At 45.3% G+C, this 26,681-nt stretch overlaps 1 protein-coding gene across 2 annotated transcripts; it reads left to right on the forward strand.

The window, feature by feature from the left end:
- GUCY1A1 (guanylate cyclase 1 soluble subunit alpha 1) lies at positions 1 to 26,681 on the forward strand. 2 transcript variants are annotated; one of them, XM_065877872.1, is made up of 8 exons: positions 1 to 258; positions 6,654 to 6,715; positions 10,171 to 10,229; positions 11,638 to 12,347; positions 13,824 to 14,309; positions 17,842 to 17,985; positions 22,447 to 22,601; positions 26,480 to 26,681. In XM_065877872.1, exons 1-8 carry the CDS (start codon positions 1 to 3, stop codon positions 26,679 to 26,681), a joined length of 2,076 nt encoding a protein of 691 aa, XP_065733944.1. The 2 variants fall into 2 exon arrangements, with proteins under 2 accessions (XP_065733944.1, XP_065733945.1); XM_065877873.1 differs by having other exon boundaries at positions 12,145 to 12,347.

Here is a 26,681-nt window from a genome sequence, read left to right on the forward strand (position 1 = left end):
ATGTTTTGCGCGAAGCTGAAAGACCTGCAGATCACGGGGGACTGCCCCTTCTCGCTGCTGGGCCCGGGCCCTGTCCCCAAAGAGCCCGCGGGCGAGGCGGCAGGGGGCGGGCCCGCAGCTCCGGCCGGAGGGCAGGGCCTCTGTCCCGGCGACCCCGCGAAGAAGCCGCCCGGAGGGCTTCCTCAGAGGAAGAGTAGCCGCAGCCGCGTCTACCTGCACACTCTGGCCGAGAGTATCTGCAAACTGATTTTCCCGGAGGTGAGTCCCTGGCCTTTCGAGATTTTACTGATATTTTGAAAATGGCAAAAGGACGTTTTCCTAAGGAAAATGTGAACGCTTGCTTTCTCACTTTCAAGGCTACAGTCGATGTAGACTGTTTTCTGGAAACATTTAAACACATTTTTTTTAAGGCAGTCATTTTCTTAAATTGTGTTTAATCTGAAAATGTTTAAAATCTGGCGTGCTTTTCCAAAGCATCCTGCACTCTGACAGGCTTTATGGCTTTGAGCCGCTGCTTCACCCTTTGGCCTCAGCATCCGTACCTGAAAATGGAAATGCTCACACCTAGAGTCTGCACGGGCATTCGGTGAGATGATCCACAGCTCTCGCCACCCACAAGGACCCATTTTCTACTCATGGATGCCACGCTAGTTTTTATGGATCCGTTAGCTATATTTTTAGAACTGAATTCCTTGAAGAATAACTTATTCCCTGCTGGATTTTCCTAAGAGCATCACCTGTTCCCTGGCAACTTGCTGAGCTGGGAAGACCGCCACGTCCTGCTGGTTCAGAGTCTGAAGTCTCCACTCACGCCAGGCCTGGCCTGCTTCCTTGAGTCAGGGTCACGGGCCTGCCCGTGACACCCACCTGCCCTCAGCTCAGACACATCTTTTTTTGTTGTTGTTGTTTTTGCGGTACGCGGGCCTCTCACTGTTGCGGCCTCTCCCGTTGCGGAGCACAGGCTCCGGACGCGCAGGCTCAGCGGCCGTGGCTCACGGGCCCAGCCGCTCCGCGGCATGTGGGATCCTCCCGGACCGGGGCACGAACCCGCGTCCCCTGCATCGGCAGGCGGACTCCCAACCACTGCGCCACCAGGGAAGCCCTCAGACACATCTTGATGTAGCTCTGTGGGCTGGGCTGCATGGCCTGATGCCGTTTTGAGATGTGGAGCGCAGCCCTTAAGGGAATTCTGGAAAGGCCGATGCTGTAAGGTCTCCCTTGTATGTGGAATCTTAAGAACAGCAACAACTCATAGAAAGTACAGGCTGCAGTTATAAGATAAGTGAGCTCCTGGCCCTGCTGTGTGATGTGTAGGGAAGTCATTAGGGGAATCCTGTGAGTTCTCATCACAAGGAGACTTTGTTTTTCTTTCTGTTCTTTTTACTGTATCTACAGGAGAAGGCGGGTGTTAGCTGAGCCTATTGTGGTAATTATTCACACTCTATGTAAATCAAGCCGTCGTGCTGTGCCCTGTAAGCTCAGACAGTGATGTATGTCAGTTAGTTCCCAATAAAACGGGGGAAAAAGAACCTGGGGACAGAGCATAGATCAGGTAAAGTATCTTTGCAATGGATGGGGCATGTGGAGGGTTCATTGCCCCTTGGGGTCAAAGGGAAGAGCTACTGAAAGGCTTCATGGTGCGTCTTCCTCCCTCTGTGAGTGTTCGCGGTTTATATAAATTCGCATCAACTGGGAGGCTGGGGATTGATGTGATCAGCCTCCAGCTCTCATCATCCACGGATGAGTTTCATTTGACTCCACACTACCCCTGTGCCTGTGTGGAGCACTGAAGAACCACAGACTGGTGGCTTTTAGGAGTGGAAGGGACGTCAGAGAGAAACTTGTTTCACTCCCAAGAAGGACTTTACTTCTTGGGAAGTAAGTGGGCTAAGTGACTTGCTAAGTGAGAGGCTAAGTGACTTGACCAAAGTCACACAGCTTTGGAAGGATAGAGCAATTACTGCTGTCAACAATATGGACTCGAGTGACAAAGAAGAGACTTGAATGGAAGTCTGGAAGGATGGATAAATTAGAATTAGCAGGACGTTGAGGGAACTTATGTCAAATATAAAAAAGCACAGTAGTACTTTGGTTCGTGGCCTTTGAGATGGAAATATTTAATTATTCTCTCCCTGCTCCAGTCACCAGCCAGCCAGCTTTGGCTGGGGTGAGGGATGTAGCCCTTCTCAGGCAGGTGGCTGGTATCACAGTCTGGGAAGCGGTTGGTACTCTCATTTCCAACGACAGAGCGTGATGCACAGGGATGAACAGATGGTGAGGATGGACAGCTGGAGACCTTCCATGCTTTCCCTGGGTCTTGTCATTACCATGTTGGCGTCATTATTCTGTTTGATAAGTTTTGAGTTCCTACAGTAGAAGTCATACACATGTTGGAACCTCTTTTCAAAACATTCTGAACACCAAACATATATGTTCCTGTTTTCCTTTTCTTTACTTAGAAGGATCTGTGTTGTTTGTTCGTGAGCTCACAGGAATAATCATCAAGGTTTGACTGCGCTGTCATGTAGCAGGGAAGGCGAGGACGTAGGCCTTCCAAGAGGCAGGAGGTTGACCCTTGGCATCAAGGACCAGGACTCTTTTCCCACAACTGAGGCCATTTTCATTAAAACGGGGAACATCCCAGGGCCGTGTAGATTACTTCATCCCCTGTCCGAACATCTACGTGTCTTTGATTAAGTAGGACTTTTTTTTTAGCCGATTCTTTTTAAGGGGACAGATTTAATGCTTAGCCTACTGTTCAGTTTGAGTTCTATCAGTAACCCAAAGGAAGAGACTCCAAATAGTATTTGATGGCACCCTAGTTCTTGCTTTCGAGAATCAGGTTTAACTCCCCAATTACGTTTTATGGGGGGACAAGTATATCCTTAGCAGATTTAGCGTGGGAGATGGCTTTCCAGAGTCGTGGAATCGTAGGTTACAGAAGTCCTTTTGCTCATCTAATGCAAACTTTTCATTAGTTTGAATCAATTGAGTCAGATATGCTTATATAAAGGATATCATCCCGAATCCAAGACCTCGTGAGATTAAGAGGGCCTGAGGGCACTCCTGAAGTCTCTAAATGTTCTGCAAAATATTGGGTTGCAAGAAGAAAAAAAGAGAAGCAGTTTTACAACATCCTTATGAGGGAAGTATCCTTGGTCTAGAAAATCATTAAAAACTGTAGAAAACACCCCATCCCAGCTCCTGCCATACTTAAAATCTTTCAATGACTTTTCATTGCTCTAACATAAAAATAAACTTTCTTAATATAGCCTCCAGGCCAAAAAAAAAACTGTAGAAAAGTTAAAAATCAACTGAAATAGCAACATATCCATAAACCAGACCAATGAAGTTCCATTCAGAGTGTTCCCAACAATGTTGCATCAAACAGCAGGTGTACCTGAGGTATTAATACATGAGTATCCTCGAGGGCTGTCCTGCAGTGATCGATTCTGTGTCACGAGGCCTGAGGTCTCAGGAACGTTGAGTCCTGTTCGTGGATTTCTTGTGAACTGCGTCATCTCAGGGTCTAGGCTCAGGCTGTATTGTAGAAGCCCTAGCACCAAGGTAGGAAACTATGCACCAGCAGCCTTTACCAATGCATGTTTTGTCTGAAAAGCTTGTTGCTTTTGTTTTGTCTTGTTTTGAATTTATAACAATTTTCCAGAGGTGCAGTGGTGGGTGATGAAAGTAGACAGGAGAGCCTGGTAAGCCACAGTATCACCAACTTATGCTGCTGTAGCTTGGCTAGGACTTTGGGACTTTCTTCTTTAGAAAAACAAATTCTTTTTTCTTTTAAATTTTATTGGAGTAGAGTTGATTTACAACGTTGTGTTAGTTTCAGGTGTACAGCACAGTGATTCAGTCATCCATATGCATATATCCATTCTTTTTCAGATTCTTTTCCCGTATAGGTCATTACAGAGTATTGAGTAGAATTCCCTGTGCTGTACAGCAGGGCCTAAGTTCTGATTCAACATGGAAAGTCAGGAAGACACCTGCTCCACCAATCCCAGCAATGAGAGAGGGACCATTTCTCCTTTCTTACAATGGCAGCATATATGCTAGGAGGAAAGGACTAGAAAAAGAAGTTCCTGGTGGCAGTGGGAAGGAAATGAAAAACCAGGAAGAATACAGACTGGCAAGGATAAAACCATGTACCTGGTGTTTTAACCGAAAGGTCAAGAGGAGGAGAGAGAAGGGTGGTGTCTCAACTAGCGCTCAGGGCGAGGAAGGAAAAAGTCTTTGGTGCCAGAATTGGATGGATTCTCTTTTCTCATTGCTCATGCGAAGTTCCTGGTCAGAGCAGCAATTCATATATAAACAAATGTAATCGAACTATTTTAAATTGGAAACAATCTAAATCCATTTTTGAACAAGCTGAAAGAGCAACGCCTCTGTACTGGCTTATATCTCCTCACTGACGGAAATGCTATAGACCAAGCCTTCAAGACTGGATAGCTGATGGGGGCACGGGGGTGACGGTCATTCATTCATTCATTCATTCATCCCGTCACCGTAGTGAGCGTCTCCCGTGGTCGGGTACTACCTAGGTGCTGGGCATTCAGTAGTGAGCAAAACAGGTATTCCCTGCCATTTTGGAGTCTCTATTCTAGTGGAGAAGACAGAAAATGAGAAACAAATGTCAGGTAGCAAATGCCTGAAAGACAGGCTCGTGCAGAGGCAGTGACCCTCATTACGCGGCTGACCCCTCTTCCCGTATGAATAGGTTTTAGGGAAAGATGGATGGGGCGGAGCTGAAACTGGCAGTCGCATATATAACTGATAAGAGTGCCAGTTGCTACAAACTTCTATGAAATTAATTTGGAAAGAGCTACTGAAAATGAAAAATCCACGAACTTTAAGGGTTTCACTGAAAAAAATATAGCTTATGGACGTAAAAAGCAATATATGAGAGAAGAAAAAAAGGCCCTTGAGAAACTGAAGATTCTTGAGCACCCCCGGCTGATCTGCCTTGTTTACGGTCTCGGGTTTAATGTTCCCTTCCTCCTTCCCCGATTCAAGGGCTCTGAGGAACAGGCCCCCATTTCTCTTCCCAAAGCCGTTCCCCACCTGCCAGGCATCCGGCCCTTGGTCGGAATCTGCCCACTGTTCCGGCCCTTCTTTCCTCCTGAGGCAGATGTGTCCTCTCTCTCCTTACCGGAACCGTCAGAAAAATGGTTCTACGTGGTAAATCTAAGTTCTCCTTTCTTTTCAGCCCTTGCATTTTCTTTCAAGAAATTTCACATTTCTTTTCTAAGCTCTATATGCTCTTTAAAAACCAAAAGTTTTGGGGCTTCCCTGGTTGCGCAGTGGTTAAGAATCCATCTGCTAATGCAGGGGACATGGGTTCGAGCCCTGGTCTGGGAAGATCCCACGTGCCGCGGAGCAACTAAGCCCGTGCGCCACAACTACTGAGCCTGCGCTCTAGAGCCCGCAAGCCACAACTACTGAGCCCGCGTGTCACAACTACTGAGCCTGCGCGCCTAGAGCCCGTGCTCTGCAACAAGAGAAGCCACCGCGATGAGAAGCCCGCTCGCCGCAACTAGAGAAAGCCGGCGTGCAGCAATGAAGATCCAATGCAGCCAAAAATAAATAAATAAATTTTTAAAAAACACCAAAATTTATTTTCATAACTCATTTTATTAAAACAGAAGCTTGGTCTATTTTGCTTAACTTTACTGTCTCACTTGACCGGTGGAAATTCCAAGAGAAATATAAATAGTTCTCAAGGAAAAAGGAATTTCACAACTTGGGATATAGCCAGAGAATTCTCCACTGTCCTCTGCGTAAACTACACAAAGCACTGGTGGCTATATACACACATAGATACATATGATTTTTTTACGGAATGCAAAGAAATTACCAGTGCTTTACTTCCCACTTATCAACAAGCTGTTAAGAGAGATTAATAGTATTGAAGCCAGTGTTTAAAACTATGCAGGCTTATGTACAACTATTTTGCAATCTAGGAAGATTCATGAGATGCTCAGAAATCAATAGAAGAGAAGAACACTGCAAGTATTTGGTGAAGATTATTCGTTCAAAGAAAGGAAATGAGTGCAAGTTCGGGGAAATCTGAGATTTGTTTCAATCAGTGATCAACCGACCTTGGTGACAGATTGGATTTAAGGGATAAAAGAAAGGGGAGAGACAAACTCGGGAGTTTTCTAGAGCAGGACACGTAAACCGTACATGAGACAGAAATGCGGGTTTGTGGGAAGGGTGGCGGTCACCGGGGTAGCTGGCGTGGGTCTGTGGAAGGAGTGTGAGTCTCTTGGCTTGAGCGCCCCTGAGACTGAAGGGGTTTCCGGCCCCCGAGGAAGGGGTGCCCGCGATTCCTCCACGAAGGCTTGAATTCACCAAACCAGGTCTCCTGTTTGATTCCAGCTCTGTGGCTGTCAGTGAGCGCCCACCAAGGGCAAAGCCCACATCCAGACTCAAGTGAGTCTGAGAGCTTTGCTTCTGCCCAAGTGTGAAAAGCCCCTAGAAAATCTATCCCCTTTTCCACAGTGTCAATTCACTGCACTTATTAAAGTAACTGTTTCTGCTTCTTCATAAGGAGCTTTCAGCACCAATTTTCTGTAAAGTATGTATCTTCAAGGATATGATTATTTAAGGGAACGTTTAAAACTTTTCCTTTCAATTTTCAGTTTGAGCGGCTGAACCTTGCCCTTCAGAGAACACTGGCAAAACACAAAATAAAGGAAAGCAGGTAAGTTGAATCAGTTTAGTTGCACGAATCTCCGGTTGCAATCGCTGACACAGCTACTAATAATCGGCACTGAGTGATGTATGCGTGTGTTTTGAATCATTTTGGTGTGCCGGGAACTGGGCTAACACTCATATGAAAGCAAGTGTATTCATTTTTCACATTTTATATATCACTGAGCTCAGGTTCCTGTAAAATGTCTGGGCTCGTAGAGCTGTTCAGGCAAAGGCAGAACTGAGTTTCAAGCCTGGGTTTTTCAGAGCCCATGATTTTAACCATGTTGCCCTGTGCTGTTGCTTTTAATAAGCTCCCAGAAGGCCTGTTCTTTCCTAGCAAGGGATATTCTGAAATGTTCTACAAAGGTAAGGCATGGGTCAGAGCAGAGTCCTTGCTTGAAGAACACTGCCGAGAGGCTGGGGCCTGCCTGTCCCTCCCCCATAGCCTCGACCACAGGTTAAACTTTCAGCTCCTGCATCAGGAGGACGGGAAAGGATACAGGGGCAAGAGGAGGACCACTCAGGGCTTTGGGGCAGTACTCAGGGACATGTTTCGGTATTTTCCTAACTGGTTCGGTTATACTGGTGTGCGAATACCAGTTCCGTTTGTATTTGTTCTTCTACTCTGTCTTTGAAATTTGCTTTAAGAAAGCTTTCTGTAGCCGTTTCATATATAAGGTGATTTTTTATAAAAAAAAAACAACCTGACTTTTAGAGTTCATTTTAAAAATACATCTCGGCTCATTTACTGCCGGTGGACAACTCGATTTGGCCTTGTTTTGGTTTTCCTGAAATCAAAGGATTATTTCATGTGCAAATGATACAATAAACACTTGAGTTCAAATTTTCAGAATTGAACTTGGAAGTTTTGCAGACCGGTATCGCTGTCGGGAATATTTGACAAGCTCATTCATCTGTCTGCTGCTCAGGAGTGGATACTCGGCTCTGCAGGTTATCAGGGCTGAATTTCCCTTGCTGACTAACTGGTCCCACACTGTGGGCAGCAGGCAAAGCCAAGAAGGGGTCAGAGACAGGTCCAGAAAGAGAGGGTGTGAATCTATGTGTCTGACAGAAGCTGTGTTTACAGAGCGATATGGAAAGCATTCCAGAACGCCTCTGACCTTAATTCTCAGTCAGGCTGATAAGATAGCCAACAAGTCCTGTAGCTGTGCTCCTATGTCTGTCTGCCTAGGGCTTTGTCAGACAGTTTACTCAGAGTTTATTCTCAGGGCCTTGTGTCCTGAAATGTGCCTGAGCTAGATGCAGTTATTCAGTTAGGATGTGTTCCCAGAGACGTATCTCTTTAAAAAAAAATTCTCAAAACTTACAAAAATCATTTTATTTGGAAATTTAAAAAAATCTATTACCACTTCCCTGACATCTTAGAGTTGCTCACCCTTTTAAATTGTCCTCATCACTATTCCACTGTTGAAATAAGATGAAGGACCTTCTTTCTTATGAGACTGCCTGCTGATATGCTAAATGGCTTCTCTCTGCTGTCTTTCTTTAGTTCTTCGGGACATTGGGCCTTTCTCCCCATCCTTCTGGCAGGTCAGCTGCTGTTTCTACTGCAGTCAGTTTGCTGCCAGCTGAGGGTACCTTAACTGCCCCGTCCGCCACCTCTGTTAACTGAATGAGTTTTAGTACAACCCGTTATGATACCTCTTTAGGTTGGTTGCACAGAGAGCTTTGGGTGTGTTTCTTTTTCTAGGACCTTTTGATCACATCACAGCATCACGTGTGAACTTGTGGCTGGTGTGTGTGTCTCTGTGTACAATATATGCACATTTGCTGTCCATGCAGGCTTACACCTTCTCGTTTTTTTTTTTTTGAGGGTAAAGAGAGGGAGCTTATTTTGTTTTTTGGGTTTTTTAAAATAAATTTATTTATTTTGGCTGCATTGGGTCTTCGTTGCTGCGCTTGGACTTTCTCTAGTTGCAGCGAGCGGGGGCTACTCTTCGTTGCAGTGCGCGGGCTTCTCATTGCGGTGGATTCTCTTGTTGCAGAGCACGGGCTCTAGGCACACAGGCTTCAGTAGTTGTGGCACACAGGTTCAGTAGTTGTGGCGCGCGGGCTTCAGTAGTTGTGGTTCGCGGGCTCTAGAGCACAGGCTCAGTCGTTGTGGCATACAGGCTTAGTTGCTCCGCGGTATGTGGGATCTTCCCAGACCAGGGCTCGAACCCATGTCCCCTGCATTGGCAGGCGGATTCTTAACCACTGTGCCACCAGGGAAGTCCCAGGGAGCTTATTTTGAATCGCACTATGTGTTGTTTGGATTAGCTAAGCTTTGCTGGGAGTTAGCAGAGGTTAGCAGAAGAGGTCTCTGAGCAGCTTTGCTCAGCTTTAGAAAAAAACCCAGAAGTTGCTTAAGGGAGAAGAAGTAGCAAATGTAAAGACTGAAAACATAACATAATAGATAACAAAGGGTTGGGGGGTCTCTAGATTCAAACTAGATGTAATTCAAACTATTTAGATAAGAACATACAGAAATATATATTTCTAGTAACCTAGTATTTTAAATAATTATAAGCAGTATACCTTTATGCGATCAAGTAGCCAACAGAGCAATTTCCTTCTCAAAAATATTTCCTTTTGAAACTTCTCTACATGTATCAAGCTTTACTGAAATCTTTTTAACATTTTAAATTCATGCCTGTTTCCTCTTGGCTTGTCTAATGGCAAGCTGAACCACAAGTAGAACTCGGGTGTCTTTTAATACACTTCAGTAGTTTGGCAAATTTGGTCATAATCAGTCTTCACTGTCAGAAATCATCAAAAAACAATTAGGCAAACAGGAATCGACAAGTTGTCCAGTTGAAATTAAAAAAACCTTCTATCAGTCAAAATGTATGCTGTTATATTATCAACTTTTGTGCTACATAAAGCAGTGCAGAAATTGAATAAGGAATAGGTTTCTTTAGTTACTAATTTTTATGTAAGATCAAGGATAAAAGTTTAATGTGATGATGTCTGAGAGTTAAATATATAGAACCAAAAACTCAAAAGCAGGATGTACTATGTATTTGCTTTAGAAAATAATTAAGAACTTACTTAAAAATGAAATCCCTCAGTACAGAGATTTTTCTTCTTGGTTGGGTTATCAGAAAACCCCATGCTGACTTATTATCATCTTTTCCTGGCCATTTCATACCACTGGTTTTCTGCCAGTACAGCCTCTATACTATTAGCCAATATGAAGTTAGCTTCAAAGGTAAATAAACTTTATAAGAAATGATGAAACACTCTAAATCAGGTATATTCGGGGTTTTTCCAACATTGTTTTGGGTTTGTACATGTCACTGCTCCTTTCCTGTAAACTTGACAGTCAAGATTTGCCTCAGGAGTGGGTAATAAATTAAAAGGTAATTTAAATTATTTTCTGTCATCATTCCTGTATGTTATGATCTGAAATTTTAGCATTCACATGTCAGTTTATAATTTAAGATATTGAAATAATTTCAGGAAATCTTTGGAAAGAGAAGACTTTGAAAAAATAATGGCAGACCAAGCGATTGCAGCAGGTAATAGAATTAAGTATATGCAATTAGGAAATAATTATGCTTGTAGAACTAATGTTTTACCTGTAAACAAAGATTTTCTATTCCTAGAAAATATTTAGCTGGAGAACAAATATTTTCTTTAAAATATTCATATTTATTTGTTGGTAGCTTCCAGTGTGATATCCGTTAAATATCATGTTTTGTGTTAACACAAAGAATGACTCTTTTTCATACTATACGTCTTTGTTTGACCTCAAACATTTCCTCTTCTTACAATGTTTATTTGCTGAGAAGTAGATAAAGCTGCGTGGGAGGCTGACTCATAGGCATTCACAGGCTTTGGTCTTGAACTTTAAGTGTTCCTCATTTATGCATGAAAAATTCTACTCAGCAAAGTAAAAGAAGTAATTTTTTTAAAGGTTGGAAGCAATCGTGGGAAGAAAGGTGGGCAGCGCTCTCATATTAATCCTAGTTTGGAGGAAACAAGCAGATGAGTGACTTTGTCATACTGTCCTTTCCAAAGTTTGAGTACATGAACCAACAGGTTAGATGTTTGTCAAAGTACAAGATATGAAGAACTTGATGATGGTGATGGTGACAGTGGCGATGGCTGACTTGTACTGAGCCCTTCCTCTGGGTCAGGCGCGATCCTAACGTGCCCACCAGCCCTGCCATGGCGGTGCTGTGGACAGGGCACTCGGGTTTCCCTAAGTCACAGATGAGGAGAGTGTGGTACACAGAGTGTAGAGAACAAAGGACACTAGAGGGAGACGCTGTGGAAAGTAGATAATATATTCCAAACAGCTATTCAGTCAGGTAACAGCAAACAAGAATGTGGTACATAGAGTGTAGAGAACAAAGGACACTAGAGGGAGACGCTGTGGAAAGTAGGTAATATATTCCAAACGCCTATTCAGTCAGGTAACAGCAAACAAGAATGCTCTTTTACTCGGAAAAAAATTACTTCCTATCATCTCTAGGGAAAAATGACAAAACTGAGTTTCACCACCAGTGATTTAGATTAATTCCTGTATCTGATGCTCACACTCCAAGGGGGCCGGGACCCCTTCAGCAACATGTACCACTGTTTCCGTTGTTAACAAGGTGGGAGAGCTTTTTCTGAAATGGACTTGGTCCTGTGATTCCAGCTGATCTTTTATAGTTAAGCTTCAGGGAGATAAAAAGTCATATATCACACTCAGTTGATCATTTTTTCATAATTAACTGACTTGGGCTTCATATTAGGAGTTATCCAAATTTTAGAAACTGTAGATAATTTAAACACGGGCAGTTAATTTTGGTTGGAAATCTTATTAGCCGATATAAAGCAAACTAACTCGTCAGATAGAACAATATTAAAACCAGTAACAGCACATCTCTGCTGAGATGGCGCACTTGATACGGCAGAAAATGTGTTATATGCTTTCAGGAGTCCCAGTGGAGATCATCAGAGAATCCCTCGGTGAGGAGCTTTTTAAAATATGCTACGAAGAAGATGAATACATCCTAGGTGTGGTCGGAGGAACCCTGAAAGACTTTTTAAATAGCTTCAGCACCCTTCTGAGACAAAGCAGCCACTGCCAGGAAGCAGAGAAGAAGGGCAGGTTTGAGGACGCGTCCATCCTATGCCTGGATAAAGATCCCGATTTCTTAAATGTTTACTATTTCTTCCCCAAGAGGATCACTTCCCTGATTCTCCCCGGCATCGTTAAGGCAGCTGCTCGCATCTTGTATGAGACCGAAGTGGAGGTGTCCTCGACGCCCCCCTGCTTCCACCAGCACTGCAGCGAGTTCATGGACCAGCCCTGCCTGCTCTACTCCGTCCACGTCAAGACCCCCCGGCCGTCCCCACCCCCGGGGAAGCCCCCGTCCTCGCTGGTGATCCCCACCTCGCTCTTCTGCAAGACCTTCCCCTTCCATTTCATGCTGGACAGAGACATGACCATCCTGCAGTTGGGCAACGGCATCAGGAGGCTGATGAGCAGGAGAGACGTGCAAGGGAAGCCTCACTTTGACGAGTACTTCGAGATTCTCACTCCAAAGATCAGCCAGACCTTCAGCGGAATCATGACCATGTTGAACATGCAGTTTGTGGTCCGCGTGAGGAGGTGGGACAACGCCGTGAAGAAATCTTCCAGGGTAAGAAGAACGTTACACTGTTGTGAATGTGGAATCCGTTGTTTCATATTTAAAGACTAGAAATAAAAAAGGTGAAAACATACGCATTACTTGAGATGTTTTAATACAGCATTTCTGTTTGAGACAATTCTAAAACACTTCGAAGGGTGGAATAAATTTAAGACAAGATTCTTTGTGCATTCGTTTGCCTTACTTAAGCCATCACTGCACAGATATTTGTTGAATGCAGTCTACCTTTTACAATCTTTAGGGAGTATTTTATAACTGAATCAGAAAAATATTGATGTAAAAGTATGGTTTCAGTCATGAAACAGCTGACTTGATTTGGAATGATAAGAGGGATTCTACAACAAAGAAACAACTTGTTTCTTACAGGAGACAACTAAATGGATTTTTTCAATATTTAATAGACATGGAAAAAATCAATAACTTGTTTGATTAACTGTTAGAGAATGTGGGGGAAAATGTTCTGCTCTCATAATAGAGAACCACGGTAATGATTTAGAAAAATGTTTGGGAAATCACAGCCGATAGTACAAGCGAGCTCAAAGAAAGGCTTATGACGCATCTAACTTCTGGACACGTGTAAACCAGCAGACATGCTGTCTGTCCCCCCCAAATGAAAACAGCTTTATTACTTTTTATCATAAAAGTAGTAATAGCTAAGTGTTTAAAAACTAGGTAGTACTTAAAGATGTTCATTGCAAACTCAAAAACATTAATGCTACACATTTTTGTTTAAAACAAAATATACCATTTACAATTTTTTTTTTTAATCACTAAACGATACCTGTGGGCCTCCTGCCATGTCATTAGATACCCGTCTGTTCCACGTTTTCAAAGGCCGTGTCGTATCCCATCGTGTGGTTTTCCGTTTAACCGTTCACTATTGAAGGACACCTGGGCTGCCTTCCACTTTACTGCCGTGAACACACATGTACACGTTTGTCTCATTCACACCAGTAACCCTGTCATCCAGGACAAACACACGAAGCCCCCCTCGCTCAGGGCTCCTCGTGCCATCCTTTCTGCTGCTGTCCACAGAATGCAATAGCAGAAGCATCAGCGTGCCACAGAGTGAGAAAGCCCTGAAGCAAGAATTTGGGGCTCTGTTGATTGAAAATCATGATTTCTGTGTAGCCTGTACTGCAGTGTATTCTCCAAATGTCTGCATGCATTTTAGAATTCACAGTAAATTGCAACGATAAGAAAGCATATTGTTTTTGTTGACCAGTAGAAAAAAATCAAGTCTAAAAATAAAAGGAGGGACCTCCCTGGCGGTCCAGGGGTTAAGACTCCACGCTTCCACCTCAGGGGGCACAGGTTCGATCCCTGGTCAGGGCACTGAGGTCCGCAAGCCTCACGGTACAGCCACAAAAACCACGGGGATTATCCCTGTACCCGCCTCACCTTTTGTCTCAAAAAGGTGTTGGGAACTTGAATAAGCCACAACGGTTGGTGCTTCTTCCTACGCAGGTGATGGACCTCAAAGGCCAGATGATCTACATGGTGGAGTCCAGCGCCATCCTGTTCCTGGGCTCGCCCTGCGTGGACAGACTGGAGGACTTCACGGGCCGGGGGCTCTACCTCTCGGACATCCCCATCCACAACGCACTGCGGGACGTGGTCCTGATCGGAGAGCAGGCCAGGGCGCAGGACGGCCTGAAGAAGAGGCTGGGCAAGCTCAAGGCCACGCTGGAGCAGGCCCACCAGGCCCTGGAGGAGGAGAAGCGGAAGACGGTGGACCTCCTGTGCTCCATCTTCCCCTGCGAGGTGGCGCAGCAGCTGTGGCAGGGCCGAGCCGTGCAGGCCAAGCGGTTCGGCGACGTCACCATGCTCTTCTCGGACATCGTGGGCTTCACGGCCATCTGCTCTCAGTGCTCCCCGCTGCAGGTCATCACCATGCTCAACGCACTCTACACCCGCTTCGACCGGCAGTGCGGGGAGCTGGACGTCTACAAGGTAGGGGCCTGCGGGGGGCAGGGCGAGGCCAGGGGCCCCAGCCCGGGAGCAGGCGGCGTGCCTCGGCCGTGCGCGTGGCCTCCGGCCCGAAAGGGCTCCGAAGCCGCGCATTCCAGAAAGGACGAGCTTGTGCCAAAGAACAAGCACAGAGTGCAAGGGTGACAGAGCGAGGGGGCGGGCCTCGGACCCTCAGAGAGGGGAAGTTTAAAGGACAGTGAGCCTGGGCTTCCCTGGTGGCGCAGTGGTTGGGAGTCCGCCTGCCGATGCAGGGGACGCGGGTTCGTGCCCCGGTCCGGGAAGATCCCACATGCCGCGGAGCGGCTGGGCCCGTGAGCCATGGCCGCTGAGCCTGCGCGTCCGGAGCCTGTGCTCCGCAACGGGAGAGGCCACAACAGTGAGAGGCCCGCGTACCGCAAAAAAAAAAAAAAAAAAAAAAAAAAAAAAAAAAAAAAAGACGGTGAGCGTGAGCCTCGACTGTGAGACCCGAGATGAACTGTTAAGGTGAGATGTTTCAAGGTCAACCTTGCACAGGGAGGACGTATCCTTTCTCTCTGCAGAAGGAGAGAAGCACGAGGACTGCACGAATTGTCTTCGAATGGATTCATTCAGTACAGGGTGACGGGATCCCTTTCACAGCCGGGGAAGAGAAACCCAAGCCATTGGCTTACGGGGTTACTGTACCCAGGCCAAGGGCAGAAGGAGGGCTGTGTCTTCCAGTCTCTTTTACTGCCTTATTGGCTTTGTAAGCAGAGAAAGTTAAATAACCTTTCTCATTTCTGAAACAGAGGATATAATTACCCACCCACAGAGTTTATATGCATGAATAACATGCATTATGTCCCGTAATCTTCGTGAACACGACTGTTACAAAGATTACGGTAAAAAAAATAATCTGTCATTCATCAGCCAGCAGGCACTGAGCGCCTACAGGGTAGCAGCCATCATTCTAGGCTCTGAGGATGCACGGAGATTGTCCCTGAAACATAATAAGCTATTTTTAAAATGTAACTTTTGTTAATAAGAGAACCAATGAAGACACTTTGTGTTCAGCTTATTTCTTTAGAAGTAAAACATATTTCCTTGCTGATTTAAAATATTTTACGTTGTCCTAAATACTGGCATAAGGAATAAAGCATGCTTCTCATTTATGAGGCTTGAGTCATCTCTTAATTTGCCACATAAAATTCTGGCATTTCAGAGCTTAATGCAACATGAAGATAAATAAATGATTAAAGAGGAAACAAAAATGATTTATGGGAGTCTGTAAGCCCCTCCTTTGTTCCAATCTAGATGCTCGAAGTAAAACTTTCCTTTTAAAAAATTTGTAACAGGAAATTCCAGACAGAGCTATGATTCCCTTAGGAAAAAAGAGGTCCATGCATAATTACAGATAAAATAATTGGCTTCACTTAGGTTAAGCGTCATGGCCTCTTGTGGAATTCACTGTATTTATTTGTAGACAGTTTATGCCTTGAGAATATCTCCTCTCAGAACTGGGAGGTCTCCCTGTCTTCTGCAAACTGCTGTGGCTGCTCGCCGAAGCTGCCCGCTGCTGCACGGTTCGCCCTGTTGAAACGTTAAAATATGGGTCATTCTCTCCAGTGGTCAGAATCCTCTACCTCACGATGAGGGTGCGGGCGCAGAGACCCCTGGGGGCCCAGCCGCAGCCCCAGCCAGAGAGCCTGCATCCTCGTTTCACCCGCTCTTCATGCCGACTCCGCGTGGAAACACCTGGAGATGCTGTGAACAAACGGGGGAGAGTCCTCACCTCGGAATAACCTTAAGATAGAGAAAGAGTTCATCAGGGGCTGACCTGTGGCCGTGGTGGCTTCCAAGGAACAGTCAGGCTTGTTTATTCCAGGACCCAGCTGGACCAGGACTTCATTCAGTTACATTTCCTTTCTGTCTTTCAATCTCTTGGTCATTTTCTGCTTATTTGAGTGTGTATTTGTCTGTTGTTTCGGCACATCCTTACTGGTCCTCCAGCGTTGGCCAGTGTGGGAGGGGGTACACTTCCTGTGAAAAGAGTCCACGGCAGGGGGCGGGCAGAGGAGGGACACACAGAGACGCACAGGGCAGATTCCCTGTGACACTGGGGACGCGATACCACTCACCTCTGCAGGGGCTGCAGCAGCACAGAGGACAGCACCCAACACCCAGTAGGGGCGAGGGTGCCCTTCTCCTACTTAGTAACACTTCCTGAGCCCTGTGACAGGTTAGCCGTTAGCCTGAGCGCTTCTCTGCCTGTAGCGCTGAGGAGATGCTCTCGGGATGCCCGGCCACCGGGCTGTGTCCTTGGTGAACAGCCTGGGCCCCAGTGATGGAGGAGTTGATGAGACAGACTCCGAGAGCTTGGGTCCCACTGGGAGAAAAGCCAACAAATGGGCGTAACTCCAACAGCATCCCCGTTGGTGTGCTCTCCTGGTAGGAAATGGAGCAGGTACGGGCCGTGGGCGGGATCGGCCTTCCTCGCCAGGTGGGTGTCAGCAGGGCCCGAGGAGACCAGGGACACGCCAGGTGGCCACCTGCAGGAAGACTGTACCAGACCGAGGAGTAGCAAGTGTTTGGTATGTTTGAGGGGAAACAGGTGGCCGCTGGCTTGGAACACAGTGTGCAAGAGGGAGAGTTAGGAGATGGATTGGGGGCAGCGGAAAGGCAGGGCAAGAACTTGGGGGGCATGTTAAGGGCCCCAGCATTTATTCTGCATGAAATAGGGAGTCACTGAAATTTGTCCTTTTTCTCTTCTCCTCTCTCGTCTCCGTCCCCCTAGATTGGAAGCTCTGGATCAGAACAGTGATATGATCTGCTAAGTTACAATTAATATTTAGAGGAGAAAAATGTACCTATTACAAATTGGTGGCTTATTTGTGGATTCAAAGTAACCATTAGCTTTCTGTGCTCAGGGTCACCCACAGATAAAAATCACTCCTAGCAACAGCAGTCGTGACAATGATAGTAATGTACATGAAATTTACAGAAGAGCCTGATTTCCAATAGCTTCCCGTCACCACTGTCTGCCTCTGGGCTTGACATCTTGGTTTCTACACTTCGTGATTAGCGTTGCTATGACAACCCCAAATGTCCTTTTGAAAAGCTAAAATGACAGTTTTAACCAGGCACATCCTTAATAAATTCATAAGGCCTTGATTCAGTAGTGACTTTGTTCAGAACGCTGTATTTTATGCTGAGAGTGTATAAAATCACCCAATATCTTAAACAGTTTAGTATAAACCCAAAGTACGTCATTTGCTTCTACAAAGCCCTTTTACGTGGTGGGGAAAGGAGGTGAGTCAGTGGCGATCCTGGGAGTAGAAGCCCCTCCCGAAACTGTGTCCACGGCGCGGCACTGCCGCTCACCTTGTGCGTTTCCTGGGGAGGAAAGCCTTTTCCAAGCGTCTGTGATTTGCTCTGATGTTCCACTGGCCCTGAGCGCTGAGGTGTCTTCTGCATGATTCTTCATTTCTGCTCTATGATATGCACTGTGATGCTTCCTCAGCTTCTGTTTGTAACGTGGAAAATCCCTTGTGTGTAGGTGGAGACCATCGGCGATGCATACTGTGTGGCTGGGGGCCTGCACAAAGAGAGTGACACCCACGCTGTTCGGATCGCACTGATGGCCCTGAAGATGATGGAGCTCTCTGATGAAGTGGTGTCTCCCCACGGAGAGCCCATCAAGGTGAGGCGTATCACGTCCTGGCCAGGAGATGTCAGGACAGTAAATGCTGATTAGTTAGATCCCAACAGAATGGTGCATCCCTCAGGGTTTAGTGGCAGAGAGCAAATCTCCAGCTTGCTTTACTACGCGGTGTTAAATGGCTTACGGATCACTTAGAGACCAAAGACGCCATCCATGGCTTGAGCTTTGAAAAAATGGTTCCCAAACCCACACTTCAGAACCACAGCTTCCTCCGTGACCTGGAAGCTGGTTCCAGAACCACACAGCCACAGCCAGGCAGGGAACCACTGTGCTCGGAAAGCAGCTGTGTCCACTGCTGGCTGTAGAAGAAAGTTGCAGCTACTGTAATTGCATCAGCAACGTGAAAATACCGCATCACGACTCTTCCAAAATGAATGACTGGCAACTGGGCTCCCTGCTAAGCAGGGGACAGAGAACACAAAGGCTTCCGCAGCCGTGCTCACACCGGGAGTGCAGGCAGAAATGCAGGTTTCCAGAGCTCAGGCAAGGGCTTCCGATTCACCACACCTAAGTACATCTAGAACCTTCAAGGGACTTTGGAAAATGGAATGTTTAGTTTTTTGAGCCCTGCAGGGGAGGACTTACACGAGAACGAAGTGGGCTGCTAACCCACCAATATTTTCCAGGACACATAAAATTCCAAAATTTCTAGACGAGCCATATCCCAGAATAATAATGTCTTATAGCAGATGAGAAAATAAGATTAACATGCTAACCATTGATTTAATAGATAAAACATGAGTGGAATATCCTTATTTGTCCCACTTGAAGTGGATGTGCCATAGAACAGTCTCAGTTGATGACCTTCAGAAATGGGTCTTTGAAGTAATATGGAATCCTATGTGGCATGATATAAAATATAGAGAGAAGGAGGAAAAAAATTGGACGTTTAGCCAGGGCTCTCTTCCCTGTTAACAGAAGCCGTAGGTGTAAGCCTTCACAGCTATCTTCTAAGTCAACTCTCATCCCAGTTATATACCGATGTGAGACACACTTCCCTAAAATTAGTGGCGTAAAGCCACAGAGCTTTGATTTTGCACTGATTCTGTGCGTCGGAATTCGGATGAGGCAAAGCAGGGTACCTCGTCATTTCTCACAGCATCTGGCACCTCAGCGGTCGAGGGCACGTCAGGTAGCTGGGATTACACCACTTGAACCAGAGCTTCACTCACCGGCCTGGTTCCCTGGGTGGGGCTGGCGGAGGGCGGGGCCCAGCTGGGAATATCAGTCCAGGTGCTCACCTGTCACGCTCTGCTGAGGCAGCCTCAGGGCCGTCCCACTTCTCACGTAGGGGCCACGTCCCGGTGAACAGGTCTGCATCCACTGCATGGCCTTTATGCCCTGGCCTGAGGAGATACTCTGTGACACATCCATTTTGTCCTAATGGTCACAGCAACCCTAAGCCTGCCCACAGGGGAGAAGACTGAGACCCCAGGTTTCAATAGGAAGAGCGCGACATAATTTTCCACTGTGCTTTAAAAGTTTCACAGTATCTGACTTTTCCAGATGCTTAATTTCTATACTTTTTTAGAAGAGAATTATGTGTTTTTTTGTGTTTTGTTGTTGTTGTTTTGTCTTTTTTTGGTGAGGAAACTCATAGCATCAAAGTAAATGCTTAAAATATCCCGATTAATAATAAAACCAGTGATCTCCACATAAATGGATTTTGTAATAAGTTGTGTATGTTTGGGGCAGGGGGGTTAGTGGCATGGGGGGTTTTTGATATTTGTAGAAATACACTTTTAGAGTTTCGCAATTGCAAGAATTATTTATAGCTAGTTTCAAAGATAATTACCTGGGTGATAATAGTTTAGCTTTACTGAGCTGTAAAGTCAGATGTTAAACCACCTTTTTCCTTGTATTGGCCTGCAGTCCTAGGAAATACCTGACAGCCTTAGGGGCTACTCATGAAATATCACAGACGCAGAAGTGCAGAGTAGTTTTAGTAGAGAGAGAAGCACTAACGTGTATCACAGGGAGCAGATTGTGACTGAAACATCATCTTATTTAAAATCTGTATAACAACATTATGAAAAGGCATCCACAATTCACTGCTAGACAAGAGTAGTCGAGTCTCTCGCGGATCCAGATTTGGAGTCATGTGTTTCTTACCCTCCTGCCCCACGGCATGGAATCACAGTGAAAGAATAGGAAATATTTCCTTTTTTTCTTTTCAAACTCTATGTTTTCTCCAGCGTGTCGTATGTACAAACCATCTATGCACTTATTCCTACCGACTTCCTCACTAACTTCCACCCACTGAGACTTGGAAGACGGTGGGTGGGTGGACGCTATCTCATGATGGAGACCAGGGCCAGGCTGAGTCAGAAGGTGCAGAGTGAACTCTTACACAGGCTCTGGGAGCCTCCCTCCCAGCCCCAGAACCTGAGTGCAGAGGGGCTACATCAAAAGTGACCCCAAAGGGGAGACTCCCCAGCAGGTTTCCACTGGGGGCCTGACGGGCCTGTTAAACTTTGGACCATTATTGTGCTTGTAAATTTGAAAAGTCCCCGTATAAGGAAGCTTTGGGGTTGAGAGTGAGATTCAGGGCTGGGGGAGGGGAGTTGGGGGGCAGGGGAGGAAGCAGAGACACTGGCTTTGTCTGCGTTGTTTGGACGTTTACGAAGAGGAAATGTTTACGCATTTCCATATTAATTATGCAATAGAAACAGTAAAACGCCATGGTTAACTTGTCGTATTAAAAGCTGTGACAGAGCGACAGAGAGGCATGGACATATATAACCACCAAACGTAAGGTAGATAGCTAGTGGGAAGCAGCCACATAGCACAGAGAGATCAGCTCAGTGCTTTGTGACTGCCTCGAGGGGTGGGATGGGGAGGGTAGGAGGGAGGGAGACGCAAGAGGGAGGAGATATGGGAACATGTGTATATGTATGGCTGATTCACTTTGTTGTAAAGCAGAAACTAACACACCATTGAAAAGCAATTATACCCCAATAAAGATGTTAAAAAAAAAGAAAAGCTAGAGTGACTAGGTACAAAGAGAGAGACTGATTTAACCAGAAGAGTGCCCAAAGTCAGTAAAAACTTCCAAAATTCTGCCTGATACTTAGAAGCAGAAGATAGCCTTCTGTCACCTTATTTTCTGTGTCTACATTGTTCACTGTCATAGTGTTTACATATAGAACCATATTCTATATGTGGGAATATGAGGGTGGGAATGAGGGTTAGATGTACAGACAACTGGGTGTGAGATAAGTAAGTTACGAGGATGTCATGGACCGCACAGCAAGTACAGTTATTTTATGGCAACTCTGCGGGGAGTGTAATCTATAAAATATGAAATAACTGTGTTGTACGCCTGAAACTAATATAATATTGTAGGTCAGAGCACCAGCTATCAGCACCATTTTGGTTTCTAATACAAATTTCCTGATTCATGATGTAGGGCTTTTGTTTGAAAATTTTGCAGAATTCATGATTTGACATGTTATAAGCCAACGATTCTCAGAAGTTTCTAGAAGAGATCTGAAATTAGCTGTAAAACTAGGGAGATCTGGAGTCTTCTGGATTCTAAAGGACATCTGAGTCACTGAGTACTTGACCTCTGTGTACAATACGCACATCTAATAAAACTTGTTTCAAATGGTCAGCTAAACACAGAACTGAAAGTAACGTGCATGGTATCTGACTGTCATTTGAAATATCCCCCCTTTAACTTGCTTCGTTGCAGCGGTAATTTAAAATCTGTACCTCCTCTGAGATTGGCCAGTATTTGGAGCTTCCGGAAGATCCCACTTTAAAACGCTGTCTTAACTGCTCTCCAGATCATTGATAGCTTTCAGGGTGCCTCAATGTTTACCTCAGCCTATCCTGATGCGGCAGGACTCTCTGGTTTTCCTCGGGTCCAGATGTTTTTGACTGACGTGTGTGTAGTCACTGTGACGCAGGCGTCAGCAATGCCAGCTTTCCGCTTCTTCCGTCATTTTCTGCCTAAATATTACAATTCTCTTTCTGCACCCGGTCATTTGAGTAGTGAGGTAGTGTTTGGCACAAAGGCCCTTTTAAAGCAAAACACCTAAAACCCGCCCTCTGCACCCTGAGCACTGGCTTCTTGGACCCCTCTGACCGTGTTGGGAAACAACTTTTGGGCGCCGGAAGTCAGGTCTCTCTAACCGACGGACAGAGCAGGTTCACGTCAACAGTCCACGGGCACTTTGGTCACCATGGTGACTGTGGTCCGTTCGTGGGGGGCTTCGATTCAGATGCGGAGGACAGTTGAGATAAAGGATGCTCTGTGAGCAGCGTGAAGAGGCGGGGCTGAGGAGGTGGCGAGGAGAGGGGATGGGCTGCAGGCTTGGAGGAAGGAGGGCGTGTGGGCAGAGCCAGGAGCCCGGTGGTTTCGACAGGCACGCAGCCGGCGCCGACTAGCAGCAGTGTTCACCCATGACCGGAACGTTGCTTTGCTCTTGCTTTCAGATGCGCATTGGACTGCATTCCGGGTCGGTTTTTGCCGGAGTTGTCGGAGTTAAGATGCCCCGTTACTGCCTTTTTGGAAATAATGTCACCTTGGCTAACAAGTTCGAGTCCTGCAGTGTCCCCCGGAAAATCAACGTCAGCCCTACCACCTACAGGTATGGATCCCGTTCAGTGCCTGAAGTCTATTTTCATTCATACGCAGTCGTCATTTTTGTCTGTTGGTTTGTTTCATTCTTCATAACTTGTTCTCGCTTAGATCATCTTAAAGGAAGAGAAAAGCCATAACTTGGATCATCCTCACTTTAACTTTTTTTTTTTGAACTGCGCGTTAGCCTCATGGGAACTTTGATCTCCAGCCCGACCCATGATTCTCCACTGAGAATCTCCACTCGTAAGCTCTGACCTGTATTTCTGCTCGGGTGACTAACTGGCCCGTTACAGGCAGTGCGATCCTATTAGAACAGCTGATTTCCGCCCCCCCCCCTCCCCGAAGACACCCACTTCCCACCGGCCGAGCTCCATCAGTCTCCTGACTGGGCGGTAGAGGGCCGCCGTGCCCCTGGCTCCTGGCACCAGCACCCTGGCACGCCCTCGCCTTCCCCGTGCGCGCCCCGCCCCCACCACAGGTGAGTGTACTGCACGGGGCGCTACTCACACCCAGGCTCCCCTCCACGTGGTGCCCATGTTCTCTTCGTGAAGCACGGGCCAGATCCGTCCCCCGGCCTCACAAGCCAGAACAAAATTAGACGTGCAACCACGGACTCACGTGTTCCCTCTGACCAGAGTCCCGCCAGACCCTACGACCAAGGTTTCTTCCACTCCCGCCTTATTTCATGGATCTCCTGCAACCCGGCCTCGTTTTTATGCATCACACTCGCCAAACCGATTCCTGAATGGAGGATGCTTGCTTCGCGTTTCTCTCCCGGGTCATCCCCTGCTTTCCTCCTTCGCACATCAGACCTTAAGTCAGAGGCCGCGTCTTCACAGACACGTTCCTCACCCGCCCTGGGCACACCCTCAGGTGCTCATCTCAGCTCATCCTGTGTTTCTTAAGTTCAGGACAAGTGGAGATTCTATAAGTTATACAAATATGAAAGGTAATTATTTCTTTGCAGAGCTTTATTGATAGTACCCTGAATTCAGGGATGGCATTTCCCAATACAATGATATTACGAAGTGTTAACTTCCTTGATATATTTATGAAGCACATGTAACTTTAGGACACAGACTGCATACCCACAACCAAAACTATCCATTTCCTTCAAACTTCCACTTTCAGATTCTGACCAGTAATTTAGAATGTAATGGCAATTAGACATTCCTTTCTTTGAAATGTCACGAGGAGTTTTCTTCTAGGGGACAGTTTCCCGCATTTTTGTTTGTTTTTACTGAAGTGCAGAGAACGCAGACACTAGGTTCAATATCGTTTGAGTTTGGGGTCAGTGGATTAAAGGGAGGGTTGCGTGCAGTGTTGCAGGATCATTAAAGACAAAACTGGCAGGTGCCCCGTGCGGGCGGGAAAGTTGACCAGTGACACAGAAGCGGGACTTGAATTCCACCAGGGAACAAGGAGAATAAGGGATTATGGGACGATGGCCGAATTCGGAGAGTTGATGCAGCCACTCGCAGGAAACCGTGTCCGGTCAGGATGGATAAAGAAAACCTCCCTCCACATGTGAGCATCTGCCCTGGGACTGCCCTGGGACTACTATTCTTGGATCTTACGCAAGCTTTCTTCTAAATGGTTTTATTTTTCCAACCTGTTTTTCTTACAGATTTGGATCTTTTTAAAAAGATGATTTAATGAACAAAACATCTGTAAGTCTCTTTAAAAAGCATGGGATTTGTAGGCAGAAGACATGTCCTACAGCACAGGGCTTACCAGATGTGCGATCTGGAGCGAGGCTCTTCATACATTTAAGTGATTTGCTTTAAAGCCACTTCTTTTTTTTTTTTTTTTTTAAAGCCACTTCTGAATGCTCCAGATAGAAGAATAAAACCGGAGGAAAATAGATTCCACCTATTCCCTTTTACAACTTGCCTTCAATCCACTCAATACTATGTTTTTGAGATTTTTTTCTTGATGAAATATAAATCCAGTTCATAAAAATCTGGTTCATTTATTTACAGTATTCCTAATGCGGTGGTGTGCTGGTAAACCAGCCTGCGGAGTGAAGCGGATACTCCCTGACTTCTAGCTTTTACCAGTTTTTCAGGTGTAAATACTATCACCGTGGCAGGTTTCAGGCTACCGATGGTTTAACTGGCTTGCAGAATTCCAGAGTGCTTAACGGCTGTTTCTCACAAGCTGGTACGAGATAAATCTAGCACGTCCCCGTATGCGCAGGTGACATAATATGTATTCTAGAGTATAAACGAGCCAGTCTGTCTTCTATCCATGGGTAATTAGAGGATTGCCAGTTTTTCATTATTACACAACGTGATTTGATAAATATTCTTAAACATATGTGTCTAGATAATATCCCTACGAATGGTATTCCCAGATCGTGGGCTATACCCAGTTTCGGCTTTACTAAGCATCAGTTAGCTGTCCAGATTGGTTTCACCAATCTATTGGTATATATTGGTAATATGTACCGATAGAATCCACGGTGTCTGGAGGTTTCTGTTTCCCAGTGACTCATATTATCAGACTGATTGTTGCCAGTATGACGGGTGTTATGTGATATCTAATTGATGCTTAATTAATCTTGTTCAATCTATTTAATCTTCACAACTGTCTTAAGAGACATGTATTATTTTAATCCCCATTTGAAAGGCTAGAAATCTGACAGCTTTGCTGTTATTCAGACCTACATCTACCAGACTTTGAAGCTTATACTTTCAATTGTGTGGAATTCTGTAATTTTTCATTATATATTACCAAGTACTATGCCTTAAAAATAATAGGTACTCAAAATATTTACAAATCCATGACTAAAACATCATTTCATTAGTCTTATGATTTTGCAGACTACATGTTTATTGGTGCACTGATAAAAATTAGTTGATTGAACACTCCCATGTATTCTACTCGAGGTCTGTGATCCTTGAGACCTGCACCTCTGTGCAGCGGTTTCCTCAGCACACAGAGGGGCGTCAGCGTCCCCACGTCTCGTGCAGCATTGTCACTCTTTTCACTGCAGACTGGGGAGTGGAAGGGGAGACACGAGGAGAGATTTTCTGCAGAAACTGGTTTACAGCCAGTTTCCATCCACGGCCTGAATAATAGATCAGAGAGATGCTTATTAAGTTTGCATTTGACAGAAAGCTAGGGAAGCAAGTGGGAAGAGGAGACAGTAACTTAATCAAAATGATTAGAGTTTCAAATGAGTTTATCATCATGGACAAATGCAGCAAATAATAAAAGCCTGTAGAACATCTGAATTTAAGGTGAAATTTAATTCTTAAGAATTTAAGAAGAAAATATATTGCAAATATCAGATAGTAAGTAGAGTGTGGATATATACAACTAAATCTCACTTTAGTCCTACTAACCTAGAATTCATAAAAATTCTATTGCGAGATCCCAAAGTTACTCTCACATTTTATATGTAGATATATATCTTATATAGGATTTTCTTTCACAAGGTCTTGCCCAAGCTTACTTCTCAGTAATATTTAGAAAATGAATGAATTGGCAATGTCTTATCTCTTTCAACTCTTCCAGTTCTGTAACATTATTTTCATGTATTTTTTGCATTGTTTGGGTTTTTTTTCGCCACTGCTGTGTATTGCACTGTTCTATAGATTATAGATGATACCTTTACAAGACTATTTGATAGTTACCTTTCCTAATATGAGTGAACTACATTATTTGGTAGGGCTTTCTGTTACTGTGCATTGACCCCCTGCCGTTCTTCTGTGAAGATGCTTATAAACATCATTAGGATTTTTCCTGTCAGTGACACCGAAGATGGTTGGTTTATTAATATTCTCAGGAATGTTCCTTTAGTTATGTCACCTTTTCTTGACTAGACAGTTACGTCAGTCTTAAGTTTTATGATTAATATTTGTGTTTCAATATTTCCAGATTACTCAAAGACTGTCCTGGTTTTGTGTTTACACCTCGATCAAGGGAGGAACTCCCACCAAACTTTCCTAGTGACATTCCTGGAATCTGTCATTTTCTGGAAGCTTATCAACAAGGAACAACTTCAAAGCCATGGTTCCAGAAGAAAGATGTCGAGGAAGCCAATGCCAATTTTTTAGGCAAAGCATCGGGAATAGATTAG

The sequence above is a fragment of the Phocoena phocoena genome, chromosome 5 (assembly GCF_963924675.1).
Source record: "Phocoena phocoena chromosome 5, mPhoPho1.1, whole genome shotgun sequence".
Lineage (NCBI taxonomy): Eukaryota > Metazoa > Chordata > Mammalia > Artiodactyla > Phocoenidae > Phocoena > Phocoena phocoena.

Coding starts and splice junctions, on each gene's coding strand:
- GUCY1A1 (XM_065877872.1), top strand. CDS start 1: ATGTTTTGCGCGAAGCTGAAAGACCTGCAGATCACGGGGGACTGCCCC. Junction 10,230..11,637: donor AGACCAAGCGATTGCAGCAG/GTAATAGAATTA, acceptor ATATGCTTTCAG/GAGTCCCAGTGGAGATCATC. Junction 12,348..13,823: donor CCGTGAAGAAATCTTCCAGG/GTAAGAAGAACG, acceptor CTTCCTACGCAG/GTGATGGACCTCAAAGGCCA.